Here is a 21,944-nt window from a genome sequence, read left to right on the forward strand (position 1 = left end):
GCACCGCTTCTCTCCCCAGTAACATGAAATGAAAAGAACGAACCTAGCTCAAAGGATTGTGGTAAGAGACAATTAAGGGAATGCGTTAACTAAGCAATATCAGCTTGGAAGAACTGCCATACTTCCTAACAGTCAGACAGAAAGATCACTGAGAATCAAAAGTGAACCCAGTGTGGCACATTACAAACAAGACTACCCAGTCGGCATTTTTCAGAGTTTCATTAATAGTTTTACCACTGAAATACAGCCCAAACACACAAATGTGTGATTCTCAGTCTTTCACCTTCGGATTCCCTCTTGTGGCCTCTGGGAACAGACCAAAAATATCCACAAAACAACTGTACTTATTACTTACATCAGAACAGGACAGAAGTGCCTGGGCCAAAGACTGAGTAAGGAAGGGAGCAGTGGAGTACTCACAACCTAAATCTGTACGTGGACATCAACTTCATAAAGGCCTCTAAATTATAAGAAAATACTAACTAAACCAATCGTAAATAAAATATAAATATGAACAAAATAAATTTGTTTATAAACATTCTACTGATAGAGGTAGCACAGGTCAAAAGGATAGAATTTGCACCAAAGGATGATCCAGCTCTGAAATGCACTAAGAACTTAGATGAGCTGCAGACATTTTTAAAACCCACACATTCAAAACACACCCCCCACGCAACTGTCTTGCAATGCTGAATGCTACTAAGTCCACAGAGAGCCTTGGAACAGAAACGAGTCTCACTAGGCACAAGCCCAAGAACAAGAAGCAACACTCAGCACCTGTGGCCAACAGAGAAGTGTGAGAGGAACAGATGGCACACCTGGTCCGATGGTAAGAAACCGATGGCATCAGCAGAACCGAACAGACGTTTCCCTGTTCAACATCTCCTCGTTTCCAAAGTGTCATCTCACTTCCCTTCTAAGTCAGTAAGGCATTTCTAAACTTAACCACAGGATTTCTCCTAAGAGAATTTCATATGGGGAAGCAAAGAGAGAGTGCACCTCGGACTTAACTACAGGATGAGAGATTGCCAAGTGAGGGCAGGCCAACTGGTTTCCAAATCAAGAATGTCAATACAAGGGCTGGAGCAGATGGAATGGATCTGGTGATGGTATAGAGGGGAAGCATGTAAGAAAAGGCTGGACCCACTGTGGACTTGAAAATGCTACAGTAAAGGTTTTGGTGTCGCCTAAAGCACCAGATGCGTTATTTAGAGGCGATTTCTCTTCCTTCAGAGAGCAGTTCAAAAATTGGCTTTCATTTCCAACAGAAATTAGAATTTTCCACTATTTTAATTTTTTTTCTGAAATATAGGATCTCTAAGGTGGGTGAATATTAAATTGATGGTTTGTTTATGTAACATCCAACATCACATAAAACCACCTAATTGTTCTCATTTCTCCACTTGGGCAACTGAGTATGATCTATAACTACTTGGATTTACGTAGAATTCAAATTCCAAGTCCATCAGACAAAAAACAACTGCAAAATTTTATGTATTTTTAGACGCCATCACTCTAGTATTTCCTTCTATTACTTAGCAGTTAAAAAGGAGAAAAGGTAGCTATTATGCAAACTATACTTTATGTATTCAGTGTGATATTTTAATAAACTATAGCTCCCAAATTTCCTAATCACCAGCAACTATTCCGGGGAAATATTCAATGAGCTGTGACTTGGAAAAGAAGCTGGCTACTGCTGGCCAGGCCTCGTCTACAAAGGGGCAAGATTCCTAAGGGACACCTTTCCTACTGTGCAGGCCGTGATATGCTGTGAGCCTATTATTTGACAGAGCACACTGGTAGTTGGGGAACTTGCCTGCACCTTCCCCATGAAAGCACAGTGGTCATTTTCATAAAGTGATGCTGCTCAGGAAGCAGTTCCTTGACCATACGATGTACAGGGAATGCCAACATCCCAGCTGACTGGAGGTTTTATTCATTTCTTACACTGTGAGCTTATGAGTATTTATAAATGTATTGATAACAGCATGAAATGACCACTTTGTATATACTCATTAAAGAAACCATTTTTCAACTCACTCTCAGTTTGGGAATTTTACTTTAAGGCTTCTCCTATAAACCTGAAAAAGGCTCTTTAGGTCGTTGGGGAGAGAAGGACTCTCTTAACTGACCACAGATAACTCTCTGAGCTAACTATGAGTTAGAGAGCTTTATATAACCTTCACTCTAGAAAAAATGGTTCTCACCTTCCTATTTCACAATTACCAGCAAGACAAACTGGAGACACTCAACAACTGGTAAGAGTCATTTAGTTCGAAAAGCAGAAAAGGAAAGTGCTCTATCAAACACACGTGGATTTCATACTCAAGGAGGAGCCAGAAAGCTCAAGGAACAAATATATTCACATATCTAGTTGTTGGTCATTCTCCTCAGCTTAAAGTTAACAGTCCTTCCAAATGCTTTCTGAAAAAATCCACAAGGAAAAAGCCAGAATTCTGACCCAAGCAGCTAAAAAATCACACATACCAAGAAAGTGCACAACCTTTGTTTTTAAACAGTAACAGGTGGAAAGCTGAGATGCCCAACAACCTTGAAATCACGGCACAGCTTTTCAGTCAGTCACATAAATCACATTTGTGCAGCACCACTCCACTTGGGGATTTTTCTCACTCACCATCCTCGATACAATACAATTACGTCTACTGATACCCATCAGGTCTGGGAATTGCTACTCTCACGGCGGGGTAAAAGGACTCACCTCACAGAAGAGGGTAAGCTTGTCATCAGGGAGAAGCCCATTGGCCTCATCCAAGAGAAAATCTCTACGGATGAATTTTTTGAATCCCCAGTCTTTGCCTTGCACAAACCTATATGCCCGTTGACTCTCTGGAGTGAAAAAAAAAAAGTTATATTTAGGATTACTCAAAAAACCGTATCAAATCCACAATTTGTCAATATATAAAGTTGCCAGATGTGAAAATAAAGAGCCGAACAAAGATAACATTTACCCATAGCTTTGGTTTCTTCTCCCTTGGCATTCAGGATGGAGAATTTGAATTTTGCTCGAACTTCACTCTTTGGACAGCTGACCAGTAACAGGTAAAGTGACAGGTAATCTTTGCTCTCTTCATCTAGCCCTTTTGGGTTTACCCGCAAACACCTACCCAAAACAGAAAAAAAAATGTCGAAAGCATCCATGTTTGTAGGCTCGTGAAAGGACAGGAGGGAACTAGAACATCCGAATCGAGACGGAGATGTTAAAAAACCAAAACAGACCAACAAAAAAAACCCCAGGCCCCATAGCAGGAGATTCTGATTCAGTAAATGACTACTTGGAAATCACTTTTCTAGAGCAACCTGAGGCACCTTTAAAAAAGTAAACAATAAAGGGGCATCCTAGAATCTGACAACACATCCCCTGCATCTCTTCCTCTTTCCTCATGATCTCCCAAATCAGTCTTTTTCCCCCTAAAATATTTTAAAATTCAGCCTAGACTCAATCTATTCTAATCCTCAATCTCAGGAAAAGCCGCCCCTTATTTTGTTGGGATTGCAGTGAAACCAGGAAAAGAAAGCCAGTGAGCCTTTCAATATCACCTTGGGAGAGAAAAAGGATTCTAGAGAAATATGTTAGTAGTAAATAATCTTTTATAGATATTTTATCAATCTGGCAATAATATTCTAAGATTAAAATAAAGGAGGCAGTATGGAGGAAGCACAGACAAAAGTAAACTCTCATTACACAGGGTAGAGTTCCAAGCCAGACTTCTAAATAGAGTTAGAGATGCCAATACGTTACCAATGGATCAAAACAAAATTCAGACATAATAGGTTCAACTCAGTTAAGTTGTAAATGTCATTAGCTGAACTGCATGTGGTTCAAACACAGCTTCTACCATATATAATACACAGGCCATATGTATCCTTAGGCCTTGCCAGTGTTATGGCACCTCTCTCATACAGGTGGCCCAATTCAGTGTTTCTCCAGGAAGTGCATATGCCACATACATCACTACACAATTGTACTAAAGATGCAGATTTAAATACAATGCCTAAGAATAAGCCTTCTCTCAGCACCTGGTAGTACACTGCTTATGTACATGGCCAAAAAGTACTAAACGAAAGGAGAGTTGTTAAAACTTTTCAGTGGGATATCAGAGGTCAAAAATGGTGGTTCACAGATATGTGTTCTGGTCTTTGTAGAGAGCATATGGTTGTATCCATAACTGCCTGCCCCTCCTCAAGAAAACACATGGTTTGGATAGGACTGACCCCCACTTCCAGATCCTATTCCCCTTGCCACAGGGATCAACTGAGGGAACCTAGATCTAAACCAATCAGTGCATTCTTGGCCACACAGTTCAGAGGAAGTTCAAAGAATTTGTTGGATGGTAGCGGGTGATGCTCATTGCTACTGCCAGTCACCCTTCAACCACAAGGGAAGCTAAGCTTGAAATGTCAAACAGTGTGGAGAGCAGGGCAGAGCAGAGAGCGATGGGGTCCTTAATCTAACCATTGGGCTGTCTGCTGGATCAAACTACCTTCAAAGACATCCTACACCATGGGCATTCCAGGTACATAAGTAAATAAATCTCCTTTACTGTTTAAAAACAGGCAATCTAAAAGTCAAGAGATATTACATTAAAATCTAGATCTCTTGCTTTTCTTGAAAAATCAGAAAATCTGGCAATGGTCAGCCCTTATTCACACATGCCTCTAATCAGCTGGAGCTGAGTAGCCACCACTTCTTTTAGGACATTCACTAGTTTGCCAAGTGGTCAACACTCAAACCACGTATGGATATTATTTACAACACTGGCTCTCTTTACTCATTTACATTACCCTACAGCCATCTGAGTTTGCTGATCCCCTGATATACTCATTGAATTAATTCAACAAATATACAGTGAGCATCAGTTATGTATCAGACACCAGGGAATACATTAAGAACAAAACAGGGCTTCCCTGGTGGCGCAGTGGTTGAGAGTCCGCCTGCCGATGCAGGGGACACGGGTTCGTGCCCCGGTCCGGGAAGATCCCACATGCCGCGGAGCGGCTGGGCCCGTGAGGCATGGCCGCTGAGCCTGCGAGCCATGGCCGCTGAGCCTGCACGTCTGGAGCCTGTGCTCCACAACGGGAGAGGCCACAACAGGGAGAGGCCCGTGTACCGCAAAAAAAAAAAAAAAAAAAACAAACAAAGAACAAAACAAAGTCCCTGCCATCAAGGATCTTCCACTCTAGTCAGTCTCCCGTGAAGCCAAGCAAAACAGGCAACTTACAGAAAAATTTTTATAGCTAAATGTAGTCTTCCTCACCATTTCAGTTTATCATTGGCTCCTGATGAAAAGGTTGAACTTTTAATGACTTCACCCATTTCCTCCCGGCAAAAGCTAAAGTTATTGATGGTCCACATGTAGGAGAATTTCACTACTTTGATCTGTTGACAGAAAACCAGAAAGCGATTAAATAGGAAGTGGGCAACCTGAAAAACAGGCTGGCGATCAGATAATTGTCCCCCTCCCTCCCTCTGCATAATCCCATAGGAAGACAGCACTGTTTGGCCAGCCTGGAGGCTCAGCCTTTTCTGTCTCTCATCTACATTTTAAGAAATCTCACAGTGACCAACTGCTTTCATAACTTTTCTCAGCTTCTGAGAAACACTGGATGGAAAGTGAGAAAAACATGGACAAGGTTGGGAAAGCAGGTGATTAAGCCACACCTAAAATGAACCTCTGCTCAGAGCAGTTGTTTGATGATTTAGATGTTGATACCACTGCCTGGGGTTGCAATCTCAAACCTGGTTTCCCCTTAAATTGCCCAACAGAGGAATACACTTCCATCAAGGTGGATGTAGGCAGCAGATCCAGTTTCAAAGGTTCCCCTCTTTCAACCTCCCATGAATGCCCAGGGCATTCAGATTCCTCATGGAAAACCAAGGCATGGAAAGCTGACAAGTACTTTATCTAACTAGTTGGCAGGTATGACCCAGAGAAAGCAGGAAAGCCAACATACAAAAGAAATCTGATTCCTTCCGTCCCCCAAAATCCCCCCAAGAAGCACCTACCTGTGTGTAACACCAGCTCTCAGCTACTGGGCCACTCGACATTTCTGCCGGAGGTGGAGGACTTGGAACCCTTGACATCGCCAGTTTGAAGGTTAAACAAGATTTCCAAAGTCAGGGGACAAAGACTTCTGTTCCTCTTCACCCTGGATGATGAAAGAAGCAAGAGAATTTTATTAGATTAATGGTATACTATCCTACTATTCCCATTTGACCTTCCAGAGACTGGAAACGTTGTCTCCTGCCTGGAACGCTCCACCCTTATCATTCAAATGGCTTCTTAGCATTCAATGTTAACCTCAGAGAAGATCACCTAACCTAAAGCAGTCTCCTCATCACAATGATATCACCCTATTTTAATCTTCTGCACAATACTATTTAAGATTATCTTACCAAATGAATTTTACTCAAAGGGTACTTAAAGTACATCCATGAAAAGGCTACCTAGAGAGGAGACGGCAGGGTGACCACCACACACAGCTTTACCACTGTATGTGGGCGCCTTCCCTTGAGGGTACAAATACTTCACTCCTAAGGAAAATTACCTTGTTGCCTTCCCAAATACTGTCTCATCTTCTCCTACACTTCAGTGCAAACTTATTATTAAGAATAAATAGCCTTCTGGGCTTCCCTGGTGGCGCAGTGGTTAAGAATCCGCCTGCCAATGCAGGGGACACGGGTTCAAGCCCTGGTCCGGGAAGATTCCACATGCCTCAGAGCAACTTAGCCCGTGCACCACAACTACTGAGCCTGCGCTCTAGAGCCCACGAGCCACAACTACTGAAGCCTGCACGCCGCAACTACTGAAGCCCACGCACCTAGAGCCCGCGCTCTGCAACAAGAGAAGCCACCGCAGTGAGAAGCCCGCGTGCAGCAACGAAGAGTAGCCCCCGCTCACCACAACTAGAGAAAGCCTGTGTGCGGCAACGAAGACCCAACACAGCCAAAAATAAATTAAAAAAAAAAGAACAGTCTTCTATTTATCAACCCATTGATAGCTGCTCTCTCTAAGGGCAACATTTATCCCTTTCTTAGATGTTTTCCTTTCTCTGTAGCATTAGAGATCTCTCTCCACTTACACTTCACTGGTATCTGATTTTCCAGGTTCTTCTTGCTTTCTCTGTTCCTCTGTTCCGTAGTATGGAGCTATAGGAACTCTCATACACCGCTGGTGAGACTGTAAATTATTAAGTATATTTGGGGTAGGAATTTGCCATATCTAGTAATGTTTAACCTACTTACACGTTAAGACTTAGTAATTCTACTTTTAACTATATATGTGCTAAAGTAGTGGTTCTCAAACTTTAGGTGCATCAGGATCACTTGCTAAACAGATTGCTGGGCCCTGCCCCCCAGAGTTTTTGATTCAGAGGTTTGGAATGGGCCCAAGAATTTCCATTTCTAACAAGTTCCCAGGTGACCCTGATACGCCCTGGAACGCTTTGAGAACCACTGCCCTAGAAAAACTGCACACGGGCACAAGAAGACATGGACAAGGTCGTTCAATGTGGCAGCTACAGACAAACAAACTAAGAATCCATTAGGAGGGAAACAGATAACTGAATTGGGTTATTTCCATACAATGAAAAACTACTTCAGGATTTAAAAGTAATGAACTACATATACAGCACCATGGAGATGAGTGAGATCTAACACGACACTAATGAAAAAGAGCAAGTTTTGGAATGTCATGTGCAGTACACTATTTATGCAAATTTAAGATTTATATATTATTTACAGATATATGCATACAGTAGAAGTGAAAAAAAATCATTGACAAGCTATGTATCAGATTCATGATGGGAGAGCAAGGACGAAGAATGAAGCTGGGAAAAGAATGTAAAACATTTCAAGTTGATCTCTCATGTTTTTTTTAAAATTAGGATGACCTGAGGCAAATATGACAAATGTCTTTTAGTTTGGGATGAGAGCTATTTTAGTATATACTACCCTTTGTACTGTTCTGCTTTATCTTTAAAATATATTTTATTGGGACTTCCCTGGTGGTCCACTGGTTAAGACCGCACCTTCTAATGCAGGGGGTGTGGGTTTAATCCCTGGTCAGGGAGCTAAGATACCAACCACATGCCTCTCGGCCAAAATATCAAAACATAAAACAGAAACAATACTGTAACAAATTCAATGAAGACTTTAAAAATGGTCCACATCAAAAAAACAAAAAAACTTAAATACAATAAAATATATTTTATTAATTGTGGGAATAGTGTAAGGATGTACTTACTCCATCATATCATACATACACTGTCTGGTTTACAATATACAAGGGAGAAATTTCTTTCCTGAACACCTGGTCTGTTTACAGCCATGGACAGACAATATGAATCTGTATCTGATAATGCTGCTCTCTTTGCTTGGCTACTAGGAAGCCCTGAGACAAATCTGACCCATCTCTTGAAACTACAGGCTCATATGCTCATTCTACATGCTATACTCTATATAGGCTCATATGATCCCTCTACTATAGCTTTATTATTATTTTATTTTATTATTTTTTGGCTGCATTGGGACTCTGTTGCTGCGTGCGGACTTTCTCTAGTTGTGGCGAGTGGGGGCTACTCTTCGTTGCTGCACGTGGGCTTCTCACTGTGGTGGCTTCTCTTGTTGCAGAGCACGGGCTCTAGTTGCGCGGGCTTCAGTAGTTGCGGCATGCGGGCTTCAGTAGCTGTGGTTTGCGGGCTCTAGAGCGCAGGTTCAGCAGTTGTGGCACATGGGCTAAGTTGCTCTGAGGCATGTGGGATCTTCCCGGACCAAGGATCGAACCTGTGTCCCCTGCATTGGCAGGCAGATTCTTAACCACTGCACCACCAGGGAAGTCCGAATAGCTTTATTATTTTCTTAACATTGTTATTCACTTTGCTATAATTCCCTGAACTGATTTATTTTACTGTTTGATATGCTAAGTATTTCTGGAAACTGCCTCAAATCCTTCACAGAAAGAGGTATAAATGAATATCAAAAAAAATTCACTCAACTCACATTCACTGGCCACTTAAGTAATAAGCATGGAGGAGGAGTAATCAGATATAGTTGCACCCTCACAGAGTAATACCATCAGTATTACCAGAGTCCCCACTGGTTTTAACACTATCCTACATGTGTTTATAGTTAAAACATCCCATGTCGGGGCTTCCCTGGTGGCGCAGTGGTTGAGAATCTGCCTGCTATTGCAGGGGACATGGGTTCGAGCCCTGGTCTGGGAGGATCCCACATGCCACGGAGCAACTAGGCCCGTGAGCCACAACTACTGAGCCTGCGCATCTGGAGCCTGTGCTCCGCAACAAGAGAGGCCGCGATAGTGAGACCCGCGTGCCGCGATGAAGAGTGGCCCCCTCTTGCCACAACTGGAGAAAGCCCTCGCACAGAAATGAAGACCCAACACAGCAAAAATAAATTAATTAATTAATAAAACCTGTATCCTAACCCAGGTTAAAAAAAAAATCCCATGTAATCACACATGAAGTTAAGTCTTATATACATGATGTGCTATTTCACTTAAACTAAGCACTGCAATGGAATTTGGGCCTCCCCGGTTTGTGCAATTCAGCATTCATGATAATATCAAGAAAAGAGACCTGTGATCAAGGTAGACTTGCATCTGATGGAAGACACATTCTCACAGAACTGTCTATTTATCTAGTGGCGAGTAAATGCACCTTCGGCGGTTTTACAAATCCCAGTTACCATTACTGCCAGTAGGAGCCAGAATGAATGTTCAAAATTCCCAATTAAAACTATCTTTTGAGCAGGTTGGAATGAAGATGTGAATTTTACATGTTAGTTAAGAGCATAAAACTTGGCTCTGTAGGTGTGAGGTGCAGGCTCAGCTCTATATTGATAGATCATAAAATACTAATTTGAGTTTACTTTTGAAGTTTAAAAAAATACTTCAAATTTATCTAACAATTAACAAGTTAAGAATTCTCTAAGCCTAAGAAAAAGACAAGTTTAAAACCCAGTTTATTTTAATGGCTTAACTGTTTTTACGGAACCATGGTCCATTATCACAACCAGGAAAAAAATACAACCTTGGTCTTGGCCATTTTTACCTATCTTTTTTGCTTCTCATTTATTCTGTAGACAAGTCTTTGGTTTCTTTTTAAAATATCACCAACCTTTCTTCCCATTTTTAAAAGTGTCGAGTCCAGCAGTCAGTAGAACTGGAGAATCGGCTTTAGACTCGGAGGAGGTCTAACCACACAACCTGCTGGGAGGGAAATCGACTAGGACAGCACAAATCTAATTAATTTCACTCACAGCAGGCACCATGGGCAAAGTGTTCATAAGCAAAGTAGCCTGGCTGCACGTGAACTCTTCAGCACTTCATGCCAACTGCCGCAGATGCCCAGCAGAAAAACAGTTTTAGAAAAGAGGAGGTCTATTTGAGGGTCATGGTTTGAGAACCTTGGTAGGAGACGACTAGCACAAAAATACACTGTTCTGGCTTCAAACGAGTTAAAACAACACTGCCCAAGTTCTCTAATGAGAAATTTATTTTCCCAGGCTTAGCAAACTTCCCAGTATGCTGACAACTCAGAGGCTGAACGTATCTGTTATATACCACCATTTATTTTCCTGTTCACTCTATTAAATCCTGACAATTTCATGTTGTTTAATATAATACACAAACATGCACAAGCTAGATGGCTGGGACATGGTTTCTTGCCAAAGAATGGTTTGTTAGGGACTTTTTAAAGCCTGTAAGTATTTCTTCTCTTGGTTTAAAGCCTGGTACAGTTTCCAAGTAAGGAAAAATCCCAATGTTGTAACTATTTTAAACTTGAGAGACGTTTGCATTTTCCAAAACAGAAGATGCCAAAAAGACTTGACAATAAAAAACCAAAAAACAAAAAAACCCCCCAAAAACTATAGAAAGACTTGGGTATATTCATTTTTGAGAAACTTTTGGGACCTCAAAGGAATGTTTGTATTTCTTCTGTTACTGTGTCCTCAATCATATACAGCCCAGGAGGTAAAAACTTCTTTCTCATTACCCCAAGGACAGATTATTACAGGTCATACTGACTTCCTCTCTTGCAAGGTTTGAATGACTTCTGAATATTTGTTATGGGTAAACTTTTTGCAGATCAATCTACTCTAACAAAATACTAAATGCACTTTTTTCTTTTTCTTTTCTGCTTTTTTTAAATTTAGAGACACTTCTTAAAATGAAACCAAGGGCAATCAAGAGAGACTTCAATCAGCAAAGGAAAGACTAGGGTTTCTCATGTCTTATGTCAGGTTCACGTTTCCTAAAATTTACAAGTTAAAGATGACTGCTTTTTTAAAACTGAGATATAACTGACATGTAACATTGTATTTTTAAAAAATTCTTTAACAGAGGGAGTTAGAATTGAGTGAATCTAAAGATCAAGAAGAAAAAAGTCAATAGCCTAACAGAAAAATGCGCAAAGAACAGCCAATGGTTTACAAACATGTAAGTATCAATGGTTCTTAAATATGTGAAAACATAAATGCAAATTAAACCACACATTAATTCACCCAGTGAATTGGCAAAGATTAAAATGTTTGATAACACTTGCCCAGGATAAGGAGAACATTTCTGATTAGAGTATAAATTGTTATAAACTTCATGAAGGGAAATGCATATCAGAATGAATAAGAAATGCATATACCCTTTGATCCAACAATTCCATGTCTAGAAATTTATCCTACTAATATATTTAATATGACAAATATAAAAGGTTTTTCAGTGTGGCACTATTTGTAATCACAAAAACATGGAAATAACCTGAAAGTCCATCAATAGGGGATTGATTAAATAAATTATGATACAATGTAATAATAGTATCTATTTAAAAAAGGAATGGGGAAGCTCTTTCTACCTAAAGAGGCAGAAATATTTATGTATGTATGTATGTATGTATGTATGTATGTGTGTGTAAAATATCTCTGTCTGTAAAGCTACACAAGACTCTAGGGACACTGGTTACTTCCAAGGAAAGAAACTGGGTACTTGGGTGGGAAGGAGAATTTCCACTGTTCCCATTTGTACTTATTGAATTTTGAACCATGTGAATATATTACCTTTTCAAATAATAAATAAAAATATTTTAAAAGGAATTAGCAGACTTCACAATTAATTCTTCTTGGTTATGAGATGGCTTGTAAGTCAGACCCTTATGAAAAACAAGACAGGAATTCTTCAGTGACTTCCACTCCTATCCAAATAAAACCTGCCTTTTGTCATGGCCGCCACAGCTTCAGTGCACCTCCCTGACCTCATCTAACACCCACCCTTCTCAATCACCACGCTCTAGTCACTCAGGCCTTTAATTCTACTTGGTAAACACATCAGCCTCTTTCCTCAGCCTGGAAAGCTCTTTCTTCCCTCAGATCTTTTCACAGCTGGCTCCTTCTTGTCATTTAGGTGTCCTATCAAATGTAATATCCTCAGAGAGGTCATCCCTGACGACCAGATCTAAAGCAGTCCCCACTTCTAGCCTCTTTCATCACATTACCCTATTCAAATTTCTTTTTTAATACCACTATCTGAAATTACCTTGTTTTTATATTTTCACTTGTCTACGGTCTATCCCACTAGAAGTTAAGCACAATGAGAGAACAGCATCCCCCTGTGCCTAAAATGGTATCATAACAGGAATAGGCACTCAATAAATATTTGTTCAATGAAATTGCTGTTGACTAACTAGACTACTGTCTTTTGGGATCATATTTCCCCTTAATGAACTCTAGTTAAAAGATTAAAGTTTGGGAGTTGCTGAATGAGTAACAGCTATAGGAATCCAAGCATACTCTTAAAACAAGAAAATATTTTTAAAAGAAAACTATCAGGCTTCCCTGATGGCGCAGTTGTTGAGAGTCCGCCTGCCGATGCAGGGGACACAGGTTCGTGCCCCGGTCCGGGAAGATCCCACGTGCCGCGGAGCGGCTAGGCCCATGAGCCATGGCCACTGACTGAGCCTGTGCGTCCGGAGCCTGTGCTCCGCAACGGGAGAGGCCACAACAGTGAGAGGCCCACGTACCGCAAAAAAAAAAAAAAGAAAACTATCAGTTGATCTCCTATTTTGAAGAACTAATTTAATACATTCCAAAACTACATTCTTCTTTGATTAAAAAAAAAATCCAAGAAAAGTTGGGAGAAAGAGAAGTGTACAGGGCTAAATGGGAAGTTCTTGAACCCACAACCCATATATTACTATATAAGCACATCTTCCAGGATAAGTCGATCCTGAAAGAACCATTACAGCAGCTGTCAGAAACTGAGGACCTCTCAGTTATTTCAAGTTAAATTCTATACAGTAAAATTCCAATATACTGATAAAAATGAGGCAGATTCTTAGCATTTATTTAGATTTGATCTATAATTTTCATATCTGACATGGGGTTTGATTCCCTTAAAATTTACATGTAGAGGGCTTCCCTGGTGGTGCAGTGGTTGAGAGTCCACCTGCCGATGCAGGGGATGTGGGTTCGTGCCCCGGTCCGGGAGGATCCCACATGCCGTGGAGCGGCTGGGCCCATGAGCCATGGCCGCTGGGCCTGCGCGTCCGGAGCCTGTGCTCCGCAACGGGAGAGGCCACAGCAGTGAGAGGCCCGCGTACCGCAAAATAAATAAATAAATAAATAAAAAATAAAAATAAATAAAAATGTACATGTAGAGAAACAATAATTAACATTAAATATATACACATGTACACATGTGTACAGATATAAAGAGAGACAGGGAGACATACCTTTAAGACATGTATAGACACATTAAGTTTTTTCTATACCAGGCTAAGATGCAGAACATATTTTCTACCATAGCCAAATATTTAACTAAGAGTTCAACTGTTCTTGCAACTGTTGTGTATAAGGAAAACTTAGAAGAAAGTATTGTATATAAGGAAAACTCAGAAACAAGTATAGTATTACACATGCATGTCAGTACCTTTAAGGTGTTCCCAGTTTACAGATCTCTTAGGCAAGCATAGACTCTGAAATGACTGTGAGGATTAGACATGCTTTTGTACATAAAAAGGCTATTTTTCCTTCTTCTCCTCAATCTAAGTGTTACAAGATAAGAGTTTTATAGAAATACCCCGGCTAGTAAGGTTCATCCAAAGTCAAAATGAAGAGGAACAAGAAGATACATGAAAGAATTTCAAGTCGTGGAAAGCAGAGGAATAAACAACAGACTGCTCCCACTGACTCCCAAACCTCATCGTGTGCTGCTGGATGTTCACAGCCTTACTGCCCTTCTCTATAGGTTATAAATAACTACAAAGTGTCCTTGTCCCCAAGGAGACCTCAGCAACCAGCTCAGAGGTTGGAATAATATGGAATAATTCTCAATATGGATGCAACTTTTCCAGGTAGAAAAAACAAAAAATCAAAGAGCAGAAACATTTATTGCCAATTTAAGTTCAGGGCTAGGGAATCATTCCCTCCCCCTGAAAACTATCCATTACGTGAGAGTGATTGACATGGACATATTAGCATGATTCCCTAAACTACGTCCAGGGACAGCAGGTTCTGCTCCAGATGCAGAGCTCTGTCCTGCAAAGAGGTAGGTGCCATTCAGCAGACTTGCAGGACTGCATCTCCTTAGACCTTAAAAAGACTTATTGAGTTTTTGTTTTGCTTTTTAATTTAGGCACAAATGACTACATCTACATGACAACAGAGAAGGAAAAAATCCCTGTCTCCACTTGGGTGGAGGGTCCTGCAGCGTAAACCATGATGGCTGCAACGGGCACAGGTTTCACAAGGTCTGGGTTCTCTCCATCAGGTGATGTGCTGCTGTTGTTAATTACTAAACCCCTGCTAGGGAAACAAAAAAACCCTCCTCCAACTGCTTTAAAAAAAAAAAAAAAAAAGGCAGATGGGGTTCATAGGATTAAGCTTCTCCACACATCACCTTCAAAATCCATCATTTGGGAGATGTCTGAAATGGAATGACACGAATCCAAATCAGCAAACAAACCTGACTATAAAGGGGCTATTTCACTTCAAAGTGGATCTCAGTTCCAAAGGAAAACACCTTTAGAAATGAAATTAGATAGGCAGAGGCAATCAGCAACTTCTCTCTTTTCACAAATTATAATAATGTGTTGATTCCACTGAATGGCTTGGGCAAAAATCTCTAGGGCCACAAAGAGCAAACTTAGGAAAGATGAAGATTTTAACACATCCCACATGTTATCAAAGACGTCTCCTCTAGGTTGAGAAAATTTATTCTAAAACAAGAGCTGGAACAGAATTTTAAAAAAGAAGAAGGAAGAGGAAGAAGAGGGGAAAAACCTTATGGCTAAGAAGACTCCATTTATTATATAATTCTATTCCCAAAGCTGTTTTGAGATTTTTCACCTTCTCTCTCCCCTCAACTACAATTATGAAGAACCTTATAAAATCAAACAGTAAACAGATGAATGCCTTGGCCTTAATACAATTTAAGCATGTCTAATTTGCAAGGAATTCAAAAACACAAGAGTCACTTCATGAAACAAATAGGCAGAGTTTGCATAACCCCACAGGATCCTCTGGCCTTTATAGAAGCCAAATTCAACAAGCAGTTCTCTTTGGCCATCGATGTTTCAGTCAAGCCATTTAAAAATATTTCTTGCTAACACAGTCTGGCTACAGAAAGGGCTCAAGGAATGCATACCAAGAATAAATTCTAAACTGGTCTTAGGGTATATAATTTGGAATAAGTTCATTAACTTAGAAGCTGAAAAGACCCACCTGCTCCAGAGGATTTGCTCTACTACAAGGGCAACCGATCCTCTTCAGCATTTACTACTACATACTATCTAGCAGTACAGAATTCAGTGTTCTCTGGAGACTCTTACCTTTATGACCGACACTTAGACCTCCCCCTACCTATGAAAGACAGATTGACGTGTATGTATGCTTTACTCTTCTCCTTTAAGTATGGTCTTAAGAAATCTGATGATTGTTTACATGGACCCATGTGCCTTACCTAGAAACCACCTGCAAAAAATGAATTCTCCCTTCTTCCAAAGTTATTAAAAAATAAGCCAATTTCTATGTTAATGTTAAGGTTCTAACTAAACTAAATGGGACAAAGGATGAGCAGGAAGTTCTCAGTTTCAAGTGTTCATTCCAAAATTCATGACGCAAGGAAAAAGTAAAACCACACAGGCAGACAAAACAGGGGAAAGTTAGACAGAATGTCCGTCTTAACACAATTTCCTGGCTCCCAATGATTTTTGTCAGAATTTAAAAGATTAAAATGCAATAACACCTATTTTACCAAATAAAACTGTGTAAAAACATACATAAGCATTTGAGGCAAGAATCTCATGCCACAAAGCAAAACTTTTAAGATGCTAGCCAGAATGGTAGAAACAGTTGTCTAAGTTACCCACAGAGAGATGAGCTCTAAGGTTCATACACAAAGGCAACCTGCTCAGAATCAAACTCCTTTTATATGTAGAGTAAAAGGGAGCCCATGAATTGCTTTAAGGTATCTCCTTTTATAAGCTGGAATTCAAATTTCCCTGAAGATCTTTTCTCAGGAGAAAAATAATCTTACTCTAAAAGTCTCCATATCATGTATTATCAAAAAATTTAAATCCAAACATCTCTTCTCCTCTCCATCATTAGTGTAAAGCCTTATCCTGTATGTACTAGTCACCAGAGAAGATCTGAATAAATAATTCTTGTTTACTCCAGGAAAGAATATTTAGAATAAAGCCTCTTTTGAAACCATTTATGAAAAATGTTTAACACTGATTGTAATGCTCATTATTTTAAAAAAAAACTTACATGCTCACCTTATATGACTTCCAACTATACATACTATCTGCACTGCAATGAAACAGTAGATTGCACTACAAGATGTGCATTTTTTAAAGTCATGATAAATATTTCTATGCATTTCATTCCACTTCTGTCCTCATGATCTTAAACTATGTTTAAAATAAAACTACGTAAAAACTCACCAAGTCAGTAGGAAGACTCTAATTTGTCTTGTCTAACAGGAAATCTTTGCTGGAAATAGAGATGATGAATCAGACTTAACAAGATTCTGAATCTCATGCAAGTCTTTACTTACTTAGGCTATTCTGAAAAGGGAAAATCTTACAAAAGCAGGTGATACATTAGCTAGGATTTACTAGTCAAAATTACCATTCTTATATCTCATCACTAGTTCTGAGAGCTCTATTTTCTAGTCATCTCTCAAAAAGATTATACTTAGAAATTAAAGTCAGAAATATTCAAGCTAATTCCTCTAATGAACTGGCCTATGAGTACAGCAAAAATGAAATTAGTGGCTTGCCCTGTGTCAACATTTACAAGATTTACAAGAGGGGAGTGACCACTTTTGCCAGCGACTTCACAAAATGCTAAAAGAATTACTATCAAGTTTCTATGTAAAAAACCCTTTATAAGAAGTGCTCTGGGTTGACCAGATGGCTTCACAGGCGAATTGTATCAAATGTTTAGAGAAGAGCTAACACCCATCCTTCTCAAGCTCTTCCAAAATATAGCAGAGGGAGGAACACTCCCAAACTCATTCTACAAGGCCAACATCACATCACCCTGATACCAAAAACAGACAAAGGTGTCACACACAAAAAGAAAACTACGGGCCAATATCACTGATGAACACAGATGCAAAAATCCTCAACAAAATACTAGCAAACAGAATCCAACAACACATTAAAAGGATCATACACCATGATCAAGTGGGGTTTATCCCAGGAATGCAAGGATTCTTCAATATATGCAAATCAATCAATGTGATACACCATATTAACAAATTGAAGGATAAAAACCATATGATCATCTCAACAGATGGAGAAAAAGCTTTCGACAAAATTCAACACCCATTTATGATAAAAACTCTCCAGAAAGTAGGCATAGAGGGAAACTACTTCAACATAATAAAAGTCCTGTATGACAAACCCACAGCCAACATCATTCTCAATGGTGAAAAACTGAAACCATTTCCTCTAGGATCAGGAACAAGACAAGGTTACCCACTCTCACCACTATTATTCAACATAGTTTTGGAAGTTTTAGCCATGGCAATCAGAGAAGAAAAAGAAATAAAAGGATCCAAATCAGAAAAGAGGAACTAGAACTGTCACTGTTTGCAGATGACATGATACTATACAGAGAATCCTAAAGATGCTACCAGAAAACTAGAAAACTACTAGAGCTAATCAATGAATTTGGTCAAGTAGCAGGATACAAAATTAATGCACAGAAATCTCTTGCATTCCTATACATTAACGACCAAAAATCTGAAAGAGAAATTAAGGAAACACTCCCATTTAGCACTGCAACAAAAAGAATAAATTACCTAGGAATAAACCTACCTAGGGAGACAAAAGACCTGTATGCAGAAAACTGTAAGACGCTAAAGAAAGAAATTAAAGATGATGCAAACAGATGGAGAGATATTCCATGTTCTTGGATTGGAAGAATCAACATTGTGAAAATGACTATACTACTACCCAAAGCAACCTACAGATTCAATTCAATCCCTATCAAACTACCAATGGCATTTTTCACAGAACTAGAACAAAAAATTTCACAATTTGTATGGAAACACAAAAGACCCCGAATAGCCAAAGCAATCCTGAGAAAGAAAAACGGAGCTGGAGGAATCAGGCTCCCGAACTTCAGACTATACTACAAAGTAATCAAGACAATATGGTACTGGCACAAAAACAGAAATACAGATCAGTGGAACAGGATAGAAAGCCCAGAGATAAACCCACACACATATGGTCACCTTGTCTTTGATAAAGGAGGCAAGAATGTACAATGGAGAAAAGACAGCCTCTTTAATAAGTGGTGCTGGGAAAACTGGACAGCTACATGTAAAAGAATGAAATTAGAACACTTCCTAACACCATACACAAGAATAAACTCAAAATGGATTAGAGACCTAAATGTAAGGCCAGACACTATAAAACTCTTAGAGGAAAACATAGGCAGAACACTCTATGACATAAATCACAGCAAGATCCTTTTTGACCCACCTCCTAGAGAAATGGAAATAAAAACAAAAATAAACAAAAAGGACCTAAGGAAACTTCAAAGCTTTTGCACAGCAAAGGAAACCATAAACAAGACGAAAAGAAAGGGGCTTCCCTGGTGGCGCAGTGGTTGAGAGTCCGCCTGCTGATGCAGGGGGCACGGGTTCGTGCCCCGGTCCGGGAAGATCCCACATGCCGTGGAGCAGCTGGGCCCGTGAGCCATGGCCGCTGAGCCTGCGTGTCTGGAGACTGTGCTCCGCAACGGGAGAGGCCACAACAGTGAGAGGCCCACGTACCGCAAAAAAAAAAAAAAAAAAAAAAAAAAAAAAGAAAAGACAACCCTCAGAATGGGAGAAAATATTTGCAAACGAAGCAAATGACAAAGGATTACTCTCCAAAATATACACACAGCTCATGCAGCTTAATATAAAAAAAAAACCCAATCCAAAAATGGGCAGAAGACCTAAACAGACATTTCTCCAAAGAAGATATACAGACTGCCAACAAACACATGAAAGGATGCTCAACATCACTAATTATTAGAGAAATGCAAATGAAAACCACAATGAGGTATCACCTCACACCGGTCAGAATGGCCATCATCAAAAAATCTGCAAACAATAAATGCTGGAGAGGGTGTGGAGAAAAGGGAACCCTGCTGCACTGTTGGTGGGAATGTAAATTGATACAGCCACTATGGAGAACAGTATGGAGGTTCCTTAAAAAACTAAAAATGGAACTACCATACGACCCAGCAATCCCACTCCTGGGCATATACCCTGAGAAAACCATAATTCAAAAAGAGACATGTACCACAATGTTCACTGCAGCATTATTTACAATAGCCAGGACATGGAAGCAACCTAAGTGTCCATCAACAGATGAGTGGATAAAGAAGATGCGGCACATATATACAATGGAATATGACTCAGCCATAAAAAGAAATGAAATTAAGTTATTTGTACTAAGGTGGATGGACCTAGAGTCTGTCATACAGAGTGAAGTAAGTCAGAAAGAGAAGAACAAATACCATATGCTAAGACATATATACGGAATCTTAAAAAAAATGGTTCTGAAGAACCTAGGGGCAGGACAGGAATCAAGACACGGACGTACAGAATGGACTTGAGGACACGGGGAGGGGGAAAGGTAAGCTGGGATGAAGTGAGAGAGCAGCATGGACATATACACACTACCAAGTGTAAAATAGCTAGTGGGAAGCAGCTGCATTGCACGGGGAGATCAGCTCGGTGCTTTGTGACCACCTAGAGGGGTGGGATAGGGAGGGTGGGAGGGAAGCTCAAGAGGGAGGGGATATGGGGATATATGTATATGTATAGCGGATTCACTTTGTTATACAGCAGAAACTAACACACCAATGGAAAGCAATTATACTCTAATAAAGATGTTAAAGAAAAAGAAAGTGCTCTGGCTCAATTACACTGAAGCGAGATACATTTAAACAAAGCCATGTATCCTATGGTTTTAATAAACAGTTGCCACACTGAAGTGGCTGTTGAAGACTGGTGAGGTATCTTAGCTAAACACCACCACCATCCCCCTAAATAATCTACCATAGCCTACAAAGTCACTCAAAACAGAAACAGGGGTAAGAGTGGTTGCAAGGGTTCTAGGAGTATAACCTAGGCTGGAAATTCTGGCGCTATCTTCCTTTTTGTGGGAAAATGAAGGACTGCATACACCGTGGGTGATTTTTAAAAAACAGCATCTTGGGACCTTCCTGGTGGCTAGTGGTTAAGACACCACGCTCCCAGTGCTAGGGGCACAGGTTCGATCCCTGGTCGGGGAACTAAGATCCCACATGCCACAAGGCGCAGCCAAGGAAATAAAAGAATTAACAATGCACTGTTAATAAACCAATAAAAAAATTTACTATCTCCTCTTTGCTGCTTTCATTTAAAAAACAAAAACAAAAACAGAATCTTTTCCTGGAAATGTAAATGCTGTCTTTCACTGGCACAAATAAGCTCCTCTTACCTTGGTCAACCAAGTCTAGTTACTGTCAGTGATGGAATGAGCCCTCACCAAAAACTGTACTGAACTATTGACTCTAAAACAGGACAAGTCACGATCAGAAGATTTAGAGGAGCAAAAGTCAGGCCGAGTTCATTTAACAGATATTTACTGCACACCAACTGTGTTTAAGGTTTTGGTTTCTCAGTTAATTTGCTAGAGTGAACACTTTTAGGCCTAGTGGATTGGCAAAACTTAGAGTCTGACAATACTGATAAGGACTGGGAGGAACAGGAACACTTTCACACTGTTGGTAGGAAGACATATTAGTACAACCATGTTGAAAAACAGTTTTTTCTTATCTAATAAAACTAAAGATCGGGACTTCCCTGGTGGTACAGTGATTAAGTATCCACCTGCCAATGCAGGGACAGGCGTTCGATCCCTGGTCCAGGAAGATCCCACATGCTGAGGAGCAACTAAGCCCGTGTGCCACAACTACTGAGCCCGCGTGCCACAACTACTGAAGCCCGCACGCCCTAGGGCCTGTGCCACGCAACAAGAGAAGCCACCGCAATGAGAAGCCCGCTCGCCACAACTAGAGAAAGCCTGTGCGCACGAATGAAGACCCAATGCAGCCAAAAATAAATAAATAAAAAAGTTTTAAATGTTAAAAAAAAATTAAAGATCCATTGTTTAGTTTGTTAAAAACTAAACAATTCTACCCCCAAATATGGCCCAGAGAAAGTCCTGCACACGTCCATCAGCGCACATAAATAAGAACATGCACAGCAGCGGTGTTCCTAACAGCCAAAACATCAACAGTAGAATGGATACACAAATTGGGGTATATTCATGACAGGGTTCTACATGGCAATGAAATTACAGTTCTGCGTAACAAAATGGATGAACTTTACAAACATATAGTTAGGTTCTGAAAGAAGACATAA

At 40.1% G+C, this 21,944-nt stretch overlaps 1 protein-coding gene across 4 annotated transcripts in view; it reads right to left on the reverse strand.

The window, feature by feature from the left end:
• SPOP (speckle type BTB/POZ protein) overlaps nucleotides 1-21,944 on the reverse strand; it is a 65,878-nt gene that overhangs the window by 14,157 nt on the left and 29,777 nt on the right. For 3 of the 4 annotated variants that reach the window (XM_081218291.1, XM_081218293.1, XM_081218292.1), the window contains 4 exons: nucleotides 6,026-6,168; nucleotides 5,277-5,398; nucleotides 2,970-3,121; nucleotides 2,720-2,847 (listed from right to left, as the gene is read on the reverse strand). In XM_081218291.1, the coding sequence (XP_081074417.1) occupies nucleotides 2,720-2,847; nucleotides 2,970-3,121; nucleotides 5,277-5,398; nucleotides 6,026-6,103 (480 nt within the window). In that variant the 5' untranslated portion in view covers nucleotides 6,104-6,168. Of the gene's footprint in view, nucleotides 1-2,719; nucleotides 2,848-2,969; nucleotides 3,122-5,276; nucleotides 5,399-6,025; nucleotides 6,169-16,971; nucleotides 17,021-21,944 lie in introns of all 4 variants that reach the window. The other variant, XM_081218294.1, reaches the window with a different exon arrangement.

The sequence above is a fragment of the Mesoplodon bidens genome (genome assembly GCF_964165515.1).
Source record: "Mesoplodon bidens genome assembly, chromosome: 19".
NCBI classification, from domain to species: domain Eukaryota; kingdom Metazoa; phylum Chordata; class Mammalia; order Artiodactyla; family Ziphiidae; genus Mesoplodon; species Mesoplodon bidens.